At 44.4% G+C, this 14,437-nt stretch overlaps 2 protein-coding genes and 1 long non-coding RNA gene across 8 annotated transcripts; 2 read left to right on the forward strand and 1 right to left on the reverse strand.

Annotated features, from left to right (window-relative positions):
* Positions 1-1,131: 1,131 nt before the first annotated feature.
* On the forward strand, positions 1,132-7,861 carry LOC124193309. The gene is made up of 2 exons (XM_046587068.1): positions 1,132-6,269; positions 6,330-7,861. Exons 1-2 carry the CDS (start codon positions 1,488-1,490, stop codon positions 7,761-7,763), a joined length of 6,216 nt encoding a protein of 2,071 aa, XP_046443024.1. The 5' UTR covers positions 1,132-1,487; the 3' UTR covers positions 7,764-7,861.
* Positions 7,862-8,490: 629 nt separating this feature from the next.
* On the forward strand, positions 8,491-9,056 carry LOC124193311. 2 transcript variants are annotated; one of them, XR_006874163.1, is made up of 3 exons: positions 8,491-8,708; positions 8,774-8,924; positions 9,017-9,056. It is a non-coding gene; the product is annotated as an uncharacterized LOC124193311 (long non-coding RNA). The 2 variants fall into 2 exon arrangements; XR_006874164.1 differs by having other exon boundaries at positions 8,984-9,024.
* Positions 9,057-10,583: 1,527 nt separating this feature from the next.
* LOC124193312 (apoptosis-inducing factor 1, mitochondrial-like) lies at positions 10,584-14,215 on the reverse strand. 5 transcript variants are annotated; one of them, XR_006874165.1, is made up of 9 exons: positions 14,163-14,215; positions 14,017-14,096; positions 13,747-13,910; positions 13,172-13,638; positions 12,944-13,093; positions 12,523-12,768; positions 12,314-12,458; positions 11,977-12,159; positions 10,584-11,879 (listed from the first exon to the last, which is right to left on the reverse strand). XR_006874165.1 is itself a non-coding variant. In XM_046587071.1 (6 exons), exons 3-6 carry the CDS (start codon positions 12,983-12,985, stop codon positions 11,862-11,864), a joined length of 489 nt encoding a protein of 162 aa, XP_046443027.1. In that variant the 5' UTR covers positions 12,986-13,093; positions 13,172-13,638; positions 13,747-13,852; the 3' UTR covers positions 11,439-11,861. The 5 variants fall into 5 exon arrangements, 2 of the variants coding, with proteins under 2 accessions (XP_046443027.1, XP_046443026.1); XR_006874166.1 differs by having other exon boundaries at positions 11,439-11,879; positions 12,314-12,461; XR_006874167.1 differs by lacking the exon at positions 12,944-13,093 and having other exon boundaries at positions 11,439-11,879; positions 13,168-13,638.
* Positions 14,216-14,437: the final 222 nt, after the last annotated feature.

Raw genomic sequence — 14,437 nt, forward strand, 5'->3', positions numbered from 1 at the left:
ATCTTTCTCTTTCTCTCAACATTCACAGAGGAGCCGAAAGGTCTCCAAAACAACCAGCAAAATAGGAAAACGTTCGCAAAGGATCAAGCGGTTTTGGCTGCGCAAGGCGGGTCTGGTGCCAGCGTGGGTGGAACCGCCACCGCGTCCACCACCAAGGGAGTTGATCCCGCTTGAGCAGCTGCCAGCAGGTGCCCTAGCCCCTCAGTTGGCACCGTTCTTGAATATTGCTAGGAGGTGCCTCAACGTGGAAGAACTAGCAGAGGCTCTCCGCCCGAGAGAATACGGCGACATACGCTACCGTAATCGACAGGAACCGGCCCCACAACCGGTTCCACCACCGGCTCAAGATTTACCGCCGGTCGTGATTGAAGAACCGGAAGCTGATCAGGAGCCGATCCAGGCACCTCCGCCCGACATTCAACAACGCCAAGTACGATATCGCGAGCAGCACGTTGAAAGGGGTCTACTTCGCCGAGTAGTCTTCCTTCCAGTGAGACAGGAGGAAGCAGCCGCTGCTGCAGCCCCAAACCAGCAGTCGGAAAGCGAGTCGGAGGAGGAAGCAGCCGCTGCTGCAGCCCCAAACCAGCAGTCGGAAAGCGAGTCGGAGGAGGAAGCAGCCGCTGCTGCAGCCTCAAACCAGCAACAAGGAAGTGAGTCGGAGGAGGACGAGATCCAGCTGTGCCACGAAAGCTCGTCAACGGACGACAGCTCGTCAGAAGAGTCAACAGACGAAGACAGGCGCCATTTTGAAAGAGAATTGGAGGCCAATCCGGATCTGAGAAGAGCGTACGAGAGGAGCGAAACAGCAAGGAGAGAGCGAGGCCGTTTCAACACCCGTCCGGGCCACCTCTACACAAGAAGAAATACCAGAGGAAGGGAGCAGAGGAACCCAACCAATTAAGTAAATCTAATTGTATTCTTGAACATGGCGGCTCCAACCGCTAAATACAATTATTGAATGAATATTCTCTGTCCATCTGTCCTTCCTTAAAAAAAAAAAAAAAAAAGAAAAAAAACCCTCTTACATAGGATCCCGAGACATCGGTGCATCCAAACGAAAAAAAAAAAACTATTTCTCGCTCACGCTCAGTGTAGTGGCACGCCGCAAGGGGCGCCACCAAAAAAAAAAAAAAAACTTTATTTCCTCTCTCGCAAAGTGTAGTGGCACGCCGCAAGTGGCGCCACCAACAACAGAAAAAAACCAGATTCACTTAATTGAGTCATCCAGCCCGGATTTTTGCAGGAGCCTGGGTATTACCCTAGCTCCAAATTTAAATCGATTCTTTTTCAGATACATCCAAGGGATTTCAAACAAAGTGGAAACAAAAAACGGAAACTCATCCGTTCCACGAAACCCCAAGGAAAACAGGAAAAGGAAACGGGCAAATCAGTCGATAAGTGATCGAAAAAAAAAAATTAAATTAATTCTCTATTTCATCTCCTTTTCCCCAGTCAACAGCTCTTGAAGAGCTACACAACCAGGAAGAATGGTTCAGTCAATGAAAAACACAAGGTCAGCCACCAAAGGCCACATAACAAGAGCAATAACCCGGATCAACGGATTTGCAAATCAAGTAATGGCCCAAGAAGATGTTAAAGAACTAGAAACCTTAGAAACAAGATTGAAAAGTCTCTTCGAAAGCTACCAAAGCGCAACAAAAGAAATCAAGGAGAAATTAATAGCGACCAAGGCCGCGCAGGAGGAGATTGATGGGGATCTGGACACCTTTCTCCAAGTTCAAGATGAAGTGTCTGGAGCAAGATCAATCATCAAGCAGAAGAAGCAAGAATGGTTGGACGACGTGAAAGAAAAGCAAGAGGCAAAGAAAGAAGAGGACAGAGACAAACGATTGTTAGCGCTCTTCCAACAACAGGCAACAAGCCAAGCAGCAAATCAAGCGGCAAATCAAGCAGCAAATCAAGCAACAAATCTAGCAACAAGTCAAACACAGATGGCGCAAATTATTGCCCAAATCATGGCGGCCATTCCGGCACCTCCCGCGCCAGTAATCAACGTGACGGCAGCACCAGCCCCAGCTTCAGCCGTACAGTCGATACGATTGCCGCAGCGACAAATTAAGCACTTCAAAGGAGACGTACTGGAATGGACCCAATTCTGGGAATCCTTTAACGCAGCTGTCCACTCTTCATCTCTTTCAAACGTCCAAAAATTCGATTACCTCAAGGAATATCTTAAAGGTGAGGCGTACCTGTTGGTTAACAATCTTGAATTAACAGATGCGAATTACCAAGTCGCAATCGACGAACTGAAAAGGATGTACGGGAAGACGGACGTTCTAATCGACGCGCACATTGAGAAACTGGATGCCTTGCAGCCCGTAAAGGACGGGAACGACGTTCCAGCTCTGAGGAGCTTCCAGCTGAATCTCCAATCGCACATTAGCGCGTTGGAAACGTTAGGAGTCCCCACAAGTTCCTTTGGCGGACTCCTCGGAGCAAGATTAATCAAATTAATTCCTACCAGGCTCCAACAAGAATGGGCAAAATCGCCAACAAACAAATCAACGGACATCGAGATGGTCATCAAATTCATTGGAGATCAAATCGACGCGGCCGAAAGGTTCAACCGAATCAAAGGTGTGGAAAAGGAGAAATCGTCTCCAGCTCCTAAACAGCCCAAACCGGCAAATCCACAGCCGGCAACAGCATCACAATTGGCAGTAGGAGCCAAAGCAAGTCCAGCTCCTCAGGTTAAATCCGCCTTAAAAAATAAAAACGTTAAATTTAACCCAAGTTGGATTGTGTGCGAAAGGCCCTGCATCTTCTGCAGCCAAATTCACTGGCCGACAAAATGTCCGAAAGGGCTGACGGAAAGGAAAAAGATAATCTTTGATTTGAAAAGGTGCGTCAACTGTTTTGGAGACAAACACGCGCTGAAGGATTGCACATCCGCCCGGAACTGCAACAAGTGCGGAGGGAGGCACCACACCGCTCTCTGCGACAAAGGAGACGTCAGAGTCACCAATCCCACAACAGCAGCAATAATCGTGGCCAGCGATCCAACTTTGACAACCACAGCCTGTGCAAGCAGCTTTGGACAATTGATGCTGAAAACGGCAACAGTCATCATCAGCGGCCAAAACGGTAACGAAACAAGAGCGATTTTATTTGCAGACGACGGAAGTCATCGTTCTTGGGTGCTGAAATCACTCTCATCGCAACTTAACATGAAGACAGTAGCGGTGGAAAACATCAGCACAAGAGTGTTTAAGAAAAAGGAACCCAACAAGCCCGAAATGACAAAAAACGTCGAAATGCAAGTAAGGGGCACCTGGCAAGGCGCCCCAAAAGTTACACTAATGGCTTTAGAATCGGATCACATTTCAGATACCGGCCCGTACGTAGGATCCGAATTTGCAAACAGCCTCTGGATCCAAAACGAAAAATTGGCCGACGACAGATTCGAGATGGCACACACCGAAGATCAGCCAATTGGAATTTTAGTCGGAATGGACCAGATGTTCCAGATCATGTCGAATGAAGCCGCCATACAGAGTCCATGCGGATTGCGCGCGTTTCAAACGAAACTCGGAAGAATGATTGCTGGACCATCTCAAGAAGCAAAATCGAAGACAGGAACTCAAGTAATCCAAAATTTAATTTTAACATCAAGTTACCCGATTCCACAGATTACGTCAACATTCGCGACAAGTAGCCAAAAAAGAAAAATCCTTTCAACTCAAGCAAACAAAACTCCGATGGAAAAGGAGACTGGAACGGCCAGTCCCCAAACTACGCCAATAGGAGCGTCATTCTCAGATGCCCCAATCGGATCCAGCGGAGAAGAAGATAGTAAATGGTTTGAGAAGGAAGAACAAGTTGCTGCTAATTTCGACCTTTCTCTTTTCTGGAAAATAGAAAATTTTGCGAACCTTGAAGGCGCTGATGCAGTGGAATCGGATGATCGCTTCGATTTCTTTGACGAAAAAATAACGAGATGGCCAGATGGAAGATACTGTACACCGATCCCTTGGACAACTGACAAGTGGAGACTTCAGAAAAATCTCCCGTTGGCCACCGGAAGAGTGGAGAGCACAATAACAAGATTGAGAAAAAATCCAGGAGATTTGGTGAATTACCACGCAGAAATCCAAAAGCTCATCGACAGCAAATTCGTCGAGGAGGCGAACATGGACTACGAAGAGCTTCACACCTATCTCCCACATCATCCGATCTTCAGAGGCGACAAATCAACGACGAAAATCAGACCCGTCTTTGATGGAGCAGCAAAAACGAAATTCGGCCCAAGTCTGAACGACGTGTTGGAGACCGGACCAAATCTCAATCCGGATCTCCTATCAGTGCTAATACGCTTCAGAAAGTACGAGATTGCCTGGATTGCCGACATTGAAAAGGCTTTTCTAAACATCGCCCTGCAGCCGGAAGATGCCGAAGCAATCAGGTTTTTATGGCCCAGGGATCCAGCAGTGGCTGGATCGCCTCTAATTGCCTACAAGTGGAAGAGAGTGCCCTTTGGCCTTAGTTCTAGCCCCTTTCTCCTACGTGTTACAATTAACAAACATTTCAAATCACTAAAGTCTCGTTTTCCAGAAACTATTCAACAGCTGGAAGAAAGTTTGTACGTTGACGATTACCTCGGCGGAGCAAACAATTTATCAATCGCCAAGAAAAGAGTCGATGAGACGGACGAGATCTTTAGTGACGCCCAACTCAACATGAGAAGCTGGGCAACCAACAACGAAGACCTCAAACAACACCTGAAGGAGAAAGGACTGTCGAATCAAGTCGTAGGCCTACTCTCCCCAGCCTTGGACGGCCAACAGAAGGTGTTAGGAATCCGGTGGGACACCGGATCCGATTCGTTCAAATTCGACCCAGCATCCATCATCCAAGCAGTGGAAGAAGTGGGAACGGAAATCACCAAAAGAAAGATACTCAGTATCTCGGCAAGAATTTTTGATCCAATTGGATTTTTATCTCCCACTGTACTTTTATTAAAGATTATTTACCAGAAGCTCTGGGAAAAGGAGATAGGTTGGGACCAAGCAGCTCCAGCCGATATCCAAAAATCTTGGAAGATAGTGATGACTGGTCTCGCCGATTTCACCGAACTACAAATTCCACGATGGATCGGACTATCCGAAAAAGTCACTTCTCACGAAATTCACGTCTTCGGAGACGCTTCTGAAGCAGCGTATGGAGCCGTAGCCTACGCCCGACTCCAAAAAGGACAAGAAGATCCACTCATCATCCTACTGGCCAGCAAGACGAGAGTTGCACCTCTACCTAAGAAAAAAGTAACTTTACCGCGTTTAGAATTGCTGAGCTCACTTTTAGCCGTACGTTTAGGTGAAGTCGTAAAAAATGCAATGCAAGTCCAGTATTGGAGAACTATCTACTGGTCAGACTCCTTGGTTGCACTAGGATGGATTAGAGGAGAGCCGAACAAATGGAAACCATTCGTCCGAAATCAAGTGGAAACGATTCGAAAATTTTCACAACCCGAGTGGTGGAGACACTGTCCAGGTCTCCAAAATCCGGCCGATCTTGCCTCGCGGGGAGCGCCAGCGCCAACGCTGGTAACCTCAACTCTTTGGTGGAACGGCCCGATTTGGCTCAAAGGAGAAGAAACGGAATGGCCAGATTCTCCCAACGACCAAATTCCACAAACAATCCAGTCCGAAATGGAATCGGAAGCTAGGAGTACGACGGTCAGCACAACAGCAGCCATCGCAATTCCAACAGCCTCCGTCGACTGGAATCTCGACAAAATTTCCACCTGGAATCGACTGTTAAGACGTACAGCCTGGGTCTCACGATTCCTCAGCAGGAGTCAAAAGAAGCTCAGACCTCCCGGTCCAGAACGAATGGAGTCGATAAAGGCAATTGGACCAGATGGAAAAGGAAGTGGAAAAGTTATCCGGATTACAAGATTATCCAGAGAGGAGCTGGATGAAGCGGAACTAACGATCTACAGACAGCTCCAACGAGAGCGGTATCCTAAGGCGTTTGAATCGCTACAGTTAGACAACACAATCCAGCCCAAGGAGAAAATCGCTGCACTTTTTCCAATCTGGGACGCCAGAGACCGTCTCGTTCGAATCCATGGGAGAGTATCACTTGCCCTAAGAGATAGAAACATCGATCCCCCAATTTTGCTTCCTGCATCACATATAGTAATCACTTTCTTAATTACAGACAAACACGAGTCGCTACTACATGCAGGAGCAAAGGTGACACTATCAGAGTTGAAAGAAAAATTCTGGATAGTTAAAGGACGACAGCAAGTGAAAAAGATTCTGTTTACTTGTGTGGAATGTAAAAAACTGACATCGCCACCATTCCAGGAACTAGCAGCCCCTCTTCCTTTAAACCGACTCAAACATGCGCAATCTTTTCACGTTACAGGAGTCGATTTCGCTGGACCACTGCTGTACAAACCAGCACAGCGAAGGAAGAAAAGGAAAGCTCCACCAAGCGTCCAGGATCCGACGCCAGCAGACGATCCAACTGAAGAGCGAATCGAGGAGCCACCCGCTGAAGGAGACGCTCCAATCGAAGCTCTAATCGTAGGCGAAGAGGATTCAGTCGAAGAAGATGTCGAAATCCAAGACATCTTAATAACAACAACTAAAGCTAAGAAAACGAACCATCTTAAAAGTTATGTTTGTCTTTTTACGTGTGCAGTCACTCGAGCGGTTCACTTGGAACTACTACCCGATATGACGGCGCGTTCCTTCTTACTAGCCTTTCGAAAATTCGCAGCTAGACGAGGACCCGTCTCAGTGATGTATTCGGACAACGCGCAAACGTTCCGATGTGTCGACCGATTCCTGAGAACTATTCACGCCGATCCCATCATTCAAGACTTTCTCGCGTCCAGAAAAACCCTTTGGATATTTTCCGCCAGCCTAGCGCCATGGTGGGGAGGATTCTGGGAACGGATGGTGAGGAGCGTCAAGGATCTGCTGCGACGCTCCAACGGTCGAGCCTGCCTTGACTACATGGAACTGGAAGCGAGTTTAGCAGAAATCGAGAGCGTAATCAACGCCCGCCCACTCAGCTATATTGGGGAAGGAGCTGACGATCCACTTCCGATAACTCCTAACCAATTTCTAAACAACAGACGTTCTACTCGTGCCGATCCGGAGCCAGCCGTTAACTTGCTGGATCCTACATCGACCAGCATCGTACTACAAGAGATGGACAAGAACAGGAGGGAATATGTCGCTGACATCTGTGCTAGATTCGTCGACGATTATCTACTCCAACTAGACAACTTCCACTCCAAAGGAAAATCCGGAAGGAAGATCCGCCTAGGAGAAGTCGTTGTTATCCACGACGAACACTCCAAACGACTCATGTGGTCTACCGGAGTAGTGAAGGAACTGATTCCAAGCCGCGACGGACTCATCCGTTCTGTCATGCTCAAGATTCCAAATGGTAATTTAATTAATAGAGCCATTCAATGTCTTCACCCTATAGAGCTGCGAGAAGATCTCGCCGAAGACGTCGAAATTGGAAATCCGGAACCGATCCAGGAGCCGGAAGAGGATCCAAATCCAACTCTGCCAGAACCAGAAATCGATCTCGCTATCGGAGACGCTATGCCAGCTCCCGAAGAACCGGAAGACGTCGTCGAAGATGTCGAGCCGGATGCTACGGGCTCTGGTGGGGAGTGTGTTAGGAATATTCCATTCCAACAGACGACGACGAGATCAGGACGCCGCACAACAACACCGGCGCACCTACGCGACTATTGCCTTGGGGGCCCCCGATAGGTGGCCCCAAATTCAGTCGTTGTTACCCTACCCCCTATTGTTTATTTCCCCCCAATTTACTGTACAATATTGAGTGTGTTAAAATAGACGAGAGGTAAAAGACACGGTTTTGTTCGTGTCTAATTTATTCAACTTGGAAACTGTAAGTAAACGGCCCGACACGCCGAACATCCCTATTACATTTTCTACACCTTTATCACATGGGTGAATGGTGCTGAATTTAGTATTATTAAGGCATTAGACGTTGTGTGGTTGGTGTGGTAGCAGTAATGGGGAAATACCTTGTCCCCACACATTCTATTCCACGATATGTGAGCTTCACATATAAGTTTTAGACTTTTGACAATATGATGGGTCTATTGGATGGAAAGTGACTGAGCGCTAAGTCAACTTTTTGGAATGACTGACAGTATGCATCTAAAATTTGAAGAAATAAGTTGGTATAGTATAAAAATAAGTAAAGTAGGTCAAGTTAAACCTACACAAGTTACGAAGTTCAATTTGGTATATGAAATCACAGGAATATAAGTATTAATTCGCATCCAATTGTTTCACCCCTTTTTTCCTGGTTTCACGATGTAAACACAACAAGGGCGACACTAGCGACATCTGGTAATGAGTTTTGAATCCTAAGTTGGTTGCAATATTATAAAGATGCCCTACAATAGAACTCCACCGACAATAGAATCCCAATATTTTATTTTAAAATACCCGAAAATAGAACTCCAGTGCTCGACAGTAGAATTCCACTACGAGACAATAGAACTCCGATAATTTGAGCTGCGACTGTGCAACCAACTTAGGATTCAAAACTCAAGATGTCGCCAGTGTCGCCTTTGTTGTTGTTACAAACGAGGCGAAGCCGAAAAGTGCGAAACAAAACTGTAGCTAATTTATACTGATATTCCTGTGATTTCAATTACCAAATTGAATTTCGTATCATATGTAGGTTTATCTTGACCTAGTTTCCTTATTTTTATACTGTACCAACTTATTTCTTCAAATTCTAGTCTTCTAGATGCATACTGTCAGTGTCAGTCATTCCAACAAGTTGACTTAGCGCTCAGTCAATTTCCATCCATTAGGGCCATCATGCTGTCAAAAGACTAAAACTCATGTTTGAAGATCACATGTAGTGGAAAACAAATCTGCTGAGATAAGGTATTTCCCCATTACTGCTACCAGACCATTACAATTCAGATTTTCTTATTATTACATAGGTATCCTGAACCATAAGACTTTTTTTTTTACAGAGCACGTAAAAGATCCTAATAAGCCAATGCTGACCTTTGTCCATGACGGAAGAGGGACATTCAGCAACGTTCTGCTCCATCCTTATCTTCCCGACGTTCACTCATCTAGCTTCACTGCTTTTGCTGCTACAACTTGTCTTACTTCACTGACGAGTTGGAACACTTCAGTGGTCGCTACCCCTTTGCTGTTAAACACCTGCAGTCACTCACCACGGGATTATGCCTAGGTACCCAACAATTGACTTATTTTCTTAGGTTATCTACCAATAGTCTAGTTGCGTTAGACTGTGTCTATGTAATAGTTTCCAAAATTAGGCCCTTCTTGCGCGCAAACAAAGTTTACTTGGACGCTTCTTTTTTCTAACGCTAGATGGCTTTTTGATAATTTGCAGTCTAAACAGCTGTCAAAACAGTCAGTTTCTGTTACTTTGAACATCTCTTTAAACATTTATCGACAGTTATTTTGTTGAAATATTTAGTGATAACTGACGATTATTATTCCCCCAACAAAGCTCACTTGTTAAATTTTCGATAATTGCTTTTTTTTTCTACTTCCGGTTTACACTTTTCAGTCAGTAGTTCAGTAAATATTCATCTGACGCACAAAAGAACCACATATTCGTGATCCTCGTCGAATTTGTGGTAAAGTTCATGTTTCGTTTTGTACGTTTTCGTACTTCCGGCTTTGAAAATTTTCCTGAACTATAGTTCAGGAAAATTCTCGATTTTGGCCAAATTTTGGATTTCGTTTAAATCACACCTAATCGACCCCAAATTTCATGGAGATCACGAATATGTGGTTTAATTTGACGACAGCTCAATGGTTGAGGAGCTGTGGCTACTTCCGGTTTACTTCCGGAATTTTTTTTAAAGACTAGCAAGTGAGCTTTGTTATGTGTACAGTTTTCAATATTGTTAGCTAGATTTTAAGAAATTTAAAGCGCGCCTTTTAAGTTTTGAGCCAAAAATAACAGATCGATGTACTTACATGTATTATGTAACTTTTATTGGCATGTCACTTTAATAAGAATTTTTTCTCTTTCTTCAGATGATGCAGAGGAGACGTCGACAAGATTGACACCAAAACATCGCCGGTATCTCCAAAGTGTCAGCGCGGATCATTATTTGTTGTTGGTAATATGTGTTAGTGTTAGTTAACCTGTTGGTTGCCACGCCTTTGTTCTCCCCTGCTCCTTAGCACGGGCTGCGTGCGCTGTTCGGCCTCGTGGTCGGAAAGTCGCACCAGCCCAAAACTTGCCGCAAGGCGCCTATTAGGCAATGCACCATACCTAGTTCCCCTTTGTCGATGCGGTGATGGATTCTTCTGTCACCGTGTCAGCCCGGACTTGTCAGCAATGGCAAGTTCCACCTTGGCCATAGATCCTTCAGACGTGGCGCGTAGAGTAGTAGAGAGCAACCTACGGGTTGTATGGCGTGGCAGCCAACGGGTTAACTTGTATGTATGTGATTGTAAAATGTGGTGGAATTGTGGGTGGAGGTGGGACAATAAAGCAATTCCTTTTAATGTTTTTGTTTGCTATGTTTCATAACTTGTAATAAAAAAATGTTTAGTTTACGACTTTGTGTATTTTTTACAACTTTCAAGTTTTACATAAGATATAGGCAAGCAACTGATAAACTCCACATTCTTCAAATAAACTTCTATGATAAACCACACATTATCTCCAACTCTTTTGTTACACCAACTTAAGTTAAAAAGAGAGCTGTCAACATCAATCAATTTTAGTAAACACCACACAGTAGGTCTCTTCCGTAACTTGCCCTGTAAATGAAATTTGTCCAAACACTAGAATATGTCGGAATGCGGAGCGACTAGAGCAATAATCACCTCCAACATGCGAAATAGAAAAGACCCAACCAAAATAAACGTCGCAATGTCTCAATGCTTTTAGGTGGCAAAAGAAGTCGTACACAATGATAACCCAGGTTTGAAAAAAATTATTTCCCTATTAAAGATCAACAATTCCCAGTGACTAGTAACTATTAAGATATGACCGAAAAATGTGAACATGGTTATAATATTTAGGAACGTCCCTTTAGTAAGTTGGAGAAGCGTAAGGTGTGGTGTAATATTCAGGTGCCTTAGTGGTGAAGTAACTCGGGATAGAGTAATACTTCGGAGCTTCGGTGTAGTTGGTCGGAGCAGCGTAAGTAGTGTTATAATACTCAGGTGCCTTGGTAGTGTAGTACATAGGGGCCTCGGTGTAGTAGCTAGGTGTAGCGTAGGTTGTGGTGTAGTAAACTGAAGCCTAGGTGTAGTATTCCGATTCAACGTAGTACGAAGGAGCAGCCGCTGTGTAGTAAGTTGGGGCTGCGTAGTACTTGGCCGCCTCAGTTGTAGTTGTGTAGCTTAGGGCAGAGTAATACTTCGGGGCTTCGGTGTAGAGGCTCAGGGAAGCACAAGTTGTGGTGGGAGCCTTGTTGGTGTAGTACTTGGGCGGCTCGGTGTAGTATTCAGCCGCTTTGGTGGTGTAATAATTTGGAGCCTCGGTGTAGTAGCTAGGAACTAGGTAATACTTGGGAGCCTCGATGCAGCAAGCTGGGGCAACATACGTGTAATACTCTGGTGACTTGGTGGTTTTAGTACTTGGGAGCTTCGGTGTAGTACGTTTGATGTTGTAACTCGGGGCAGCATCAGCTTCGGTGTAATACTCTGGAGCCTTGGTGGTGTAGTAATAGTGTGCCTCAGTGTAGTAACCGGTTCTTGCGAATGTTGTCGTTGTGTAGCAAGGCGGCGGCGTGGTGCTTTGGTATCCGCCATACCCAGGAGACATCGGTACACCAGTGATCGACCCAGCCTTCAACGATACGGCAAACGGCGACATCACGACATCACAATCAACTATTCAGCAAATAATTTGAACATTAATATTCAATATGGTACACAAGCAGATAAAAATCAAATAATTTATAAAAACTCCGTGAAACAGAATATTTACCCGATTGCGTACTGATATTACGACGAAGAATGCACTTGTTAACAGTGCACTGCAATTTTTTATCCTTGTTTCTTTGCCAGTATTGTTCTCTCCAGCCAATCGCCCTGATGCAACAGCATGGTGATCATGTTCCATACACCAGCGACCCAATTTGATATCACAAAAGAACGTAACATCTCCAGCCTAATAAAAAATAAAATCCAAACCCAATAATAAGAATCTAATTTAACAAGAACTTCATATACTATCTAACAACAACATTAGAGCAGTCAATGTTGGTCAAGTTTTAATCACAGTAGTTCAATTAATATGAAATAAAATGTTCAAGGATTCTTACCAACCAAACGTTCGATCGTGCTTCAAGCTCGGTATTCACTCGATAACCACCAAAATCTCCTCTCTTCTATTTCCAAACCAAAAGCAACAGCCAAATCCGTGTTTACGTCCCAACCGACAGCAGCGACGACATGGTCAGTTTAAATCTGCTGAAATAATTTTTAGATTTTAATTAACATCGCTAAATCATGTACAGAAATAACTGTTTACCTTTTGACCATTGTTTAAGGTCAATGCGACCTTGTAGTCTTCGAAAATTGCACCCTCCACATTAGCTTTGAGCAAACCATTAACACTTTCCGCTTTCACCTTCTCGGTTGTCCATTGGCTCAAATATTTAGGAGAACGGGGAACTCGACCTATGTTACCGCCATCGATGTTGCGGAACAGCGCTACGTGCTCGTGGGCATCTTTAAGGGCACCGCTCAGGGATTGGAAGAGATTTTCGTTTAACACCTAACAAGAAAATAAAGGCCATTTTTAGAGGAATTCGTAAAACTAATTCTATTCGTAGAACTAATTCACAGAAAATAAATTGCTAGCAGTTTAAATAGACTCTTAGATACTATCGAGCAGGAGGATTAAAAAGTTATTCAGCATTCCATAATTTCGATTGGCATAAAATGTTTACCTGTGGCAATAACGCACTTGTCGTAGGTGATGGTACGGCCATCGTCAAGTGCGGCTTGCCGACCGACAATGTCAAGTTTAACGGCGCGGTGTACACGTACGAATATGTTATCTTTGCTATTCAATTCGACGCGATTGCAGTCGAATTCGTCTTGTTCGAAAGACAGCCAAGGAACGAAAACAAGTCATTAGTACATATTGCACAAAATTACAATAATTAAGAACTCACCTTCACTTTTTGCCACTGTTTGAAACGAAGTTTATTCGAAACTTCGGGGTTGCCGTGTTGGGTGTCGGAGAAGCTCACTTGACTGATTTCTGTCGTACTTTGGCGCTCCAGTGTAGAATTCGACAGCTTTGGTGATGTAATAAGCTGGAGCCTCGGTGTCGTAGGTTGGGGCAGCATACGTAGTTGCGTAGTCTCAGTAGGTGCCTCGGTGTAGTACTCTAGCGCTTTGGTAGTGTAGCTCGAGGAGCAGCACAAGTTGTGGTGAAATCATCTGGATCCTTGGTGGTTTAACTGTAAACCCAACAGTGCAACCTCGGTGTAGTATCTGGTCGTTGCGTATATTGTTGCGTAGTAAGGCGGTGGCGTTGCTGTTTGATATCCGCCTTATTCAGGAGACGTCGGTACACCAGTGGTCGACCCAGCCATCGACGATAGAACAACCAATAGCAGCATGACGGCATAGTTAACTAGACAATATTAAATATTCAACAATATAACGGACATATTATCAAATAGAAAAAAAAAAAAAAATGAAAATTGATACAAAATTCCACGTAGAAATACAGATTATTTACCCGTGATTGCGACCTAGTAATACGACGAAGAATCCAGTTGTTGCCAGGTCGGAGATGCTCACTCGATTGACTTATGTTGCCTTTTCTCTTTCCTTTTGAAAGATTTTCTCTCGTGGTCGACATCAACGATACAACACCCAACAGCAACACAATGCCATAATTAACTATGAATAAACAATGGGAAATTAGTTTTCGAAGGTAACTAGTCGTATCAACAACTAATAACAAGATAGAATAGATTTACGACTCGAAATAAAAATGAACATTTACCCATGATTGCAAACTGTTATTACGACGAAATATGGAGTTATTGCCGTGTCGGAGATGCTCACTCGACTGATCCCTGTCAACTTTTCTCTCGCCTTTTATACAATTTTTTCTCACCCCTCCTCTTAAGCCTAATGGCTATATTTTACCTTCTTGATAATGAAGCAAAACGTCCCGTTCTCACCCAACCTCTACACCAATGCCTGACACCTTTTACGTAATGATCTCCATGACCTTCGATTGAAATGCAAACTGGCCTTTCCTTCTGCAGGTGACTTTGCCGGGGATGGGTCTACAATAACCAATATCAAAATGAATACCAAAAAGCTTACACTTGCGGCTATTGTACCTTTTTGATAATGAAGCAACACGTGTCATTCTCACCCAACCTCTACACCACTGCATGACACGTTTAACGTAATGA

The sequence above is a fragment of the Daphnia pulex genome, chromosome 5 (assembly GCF_021134715.1).
Source record: "Daphnia pulex isolate KAP4 chromosome 5, ASM2113471v1".
Lineage (NCBI taxonomy): Eukaryota > Metazoa > Arthropoda > Branchiopoda > Diplostraca > Daphniidae > Daphnia > Daphnia pulex.

Bases quoted from the DNA above. Each gene is read 5' to 3' on its own strand.
- LOC124193309 (XM_046587068.1), top strand. From the start codon at position 1,488: ATGGTTCAGTCAATGAAAAACACAAGGTCAGCCACCAAAGGCCACATA. The intron at 6,270-6,329 runs GTGAAAAAGATT...CCACCATTCCAG, and splicing joins TAGTTAAAGGACGACAGCAA to GAACTAGCAGCCCCTCTTCC.
- LOC124193312 (XM_046587070.1), bottom strand. From the start codon at position 13,348: ATGCTGCCCCAACCTACGACACCGAGGCTCCAGCTTATTACATCACCA. The intron at 12,769-13,171 runs GTGAGTTCTTAA...TTTTCTTGTTAG, and splicing joins AACAGTGGCAAAAAGTGAAG to GTGTTAAACGAAAATCTCTT. The intron at 12,160-12,522 runs GTAAACAGTTAT...ATTTTTTATTAG, and splicing joins CCTTAAACAATGGTCAAAAG to GCTGGAGATGTTACGTTCTT.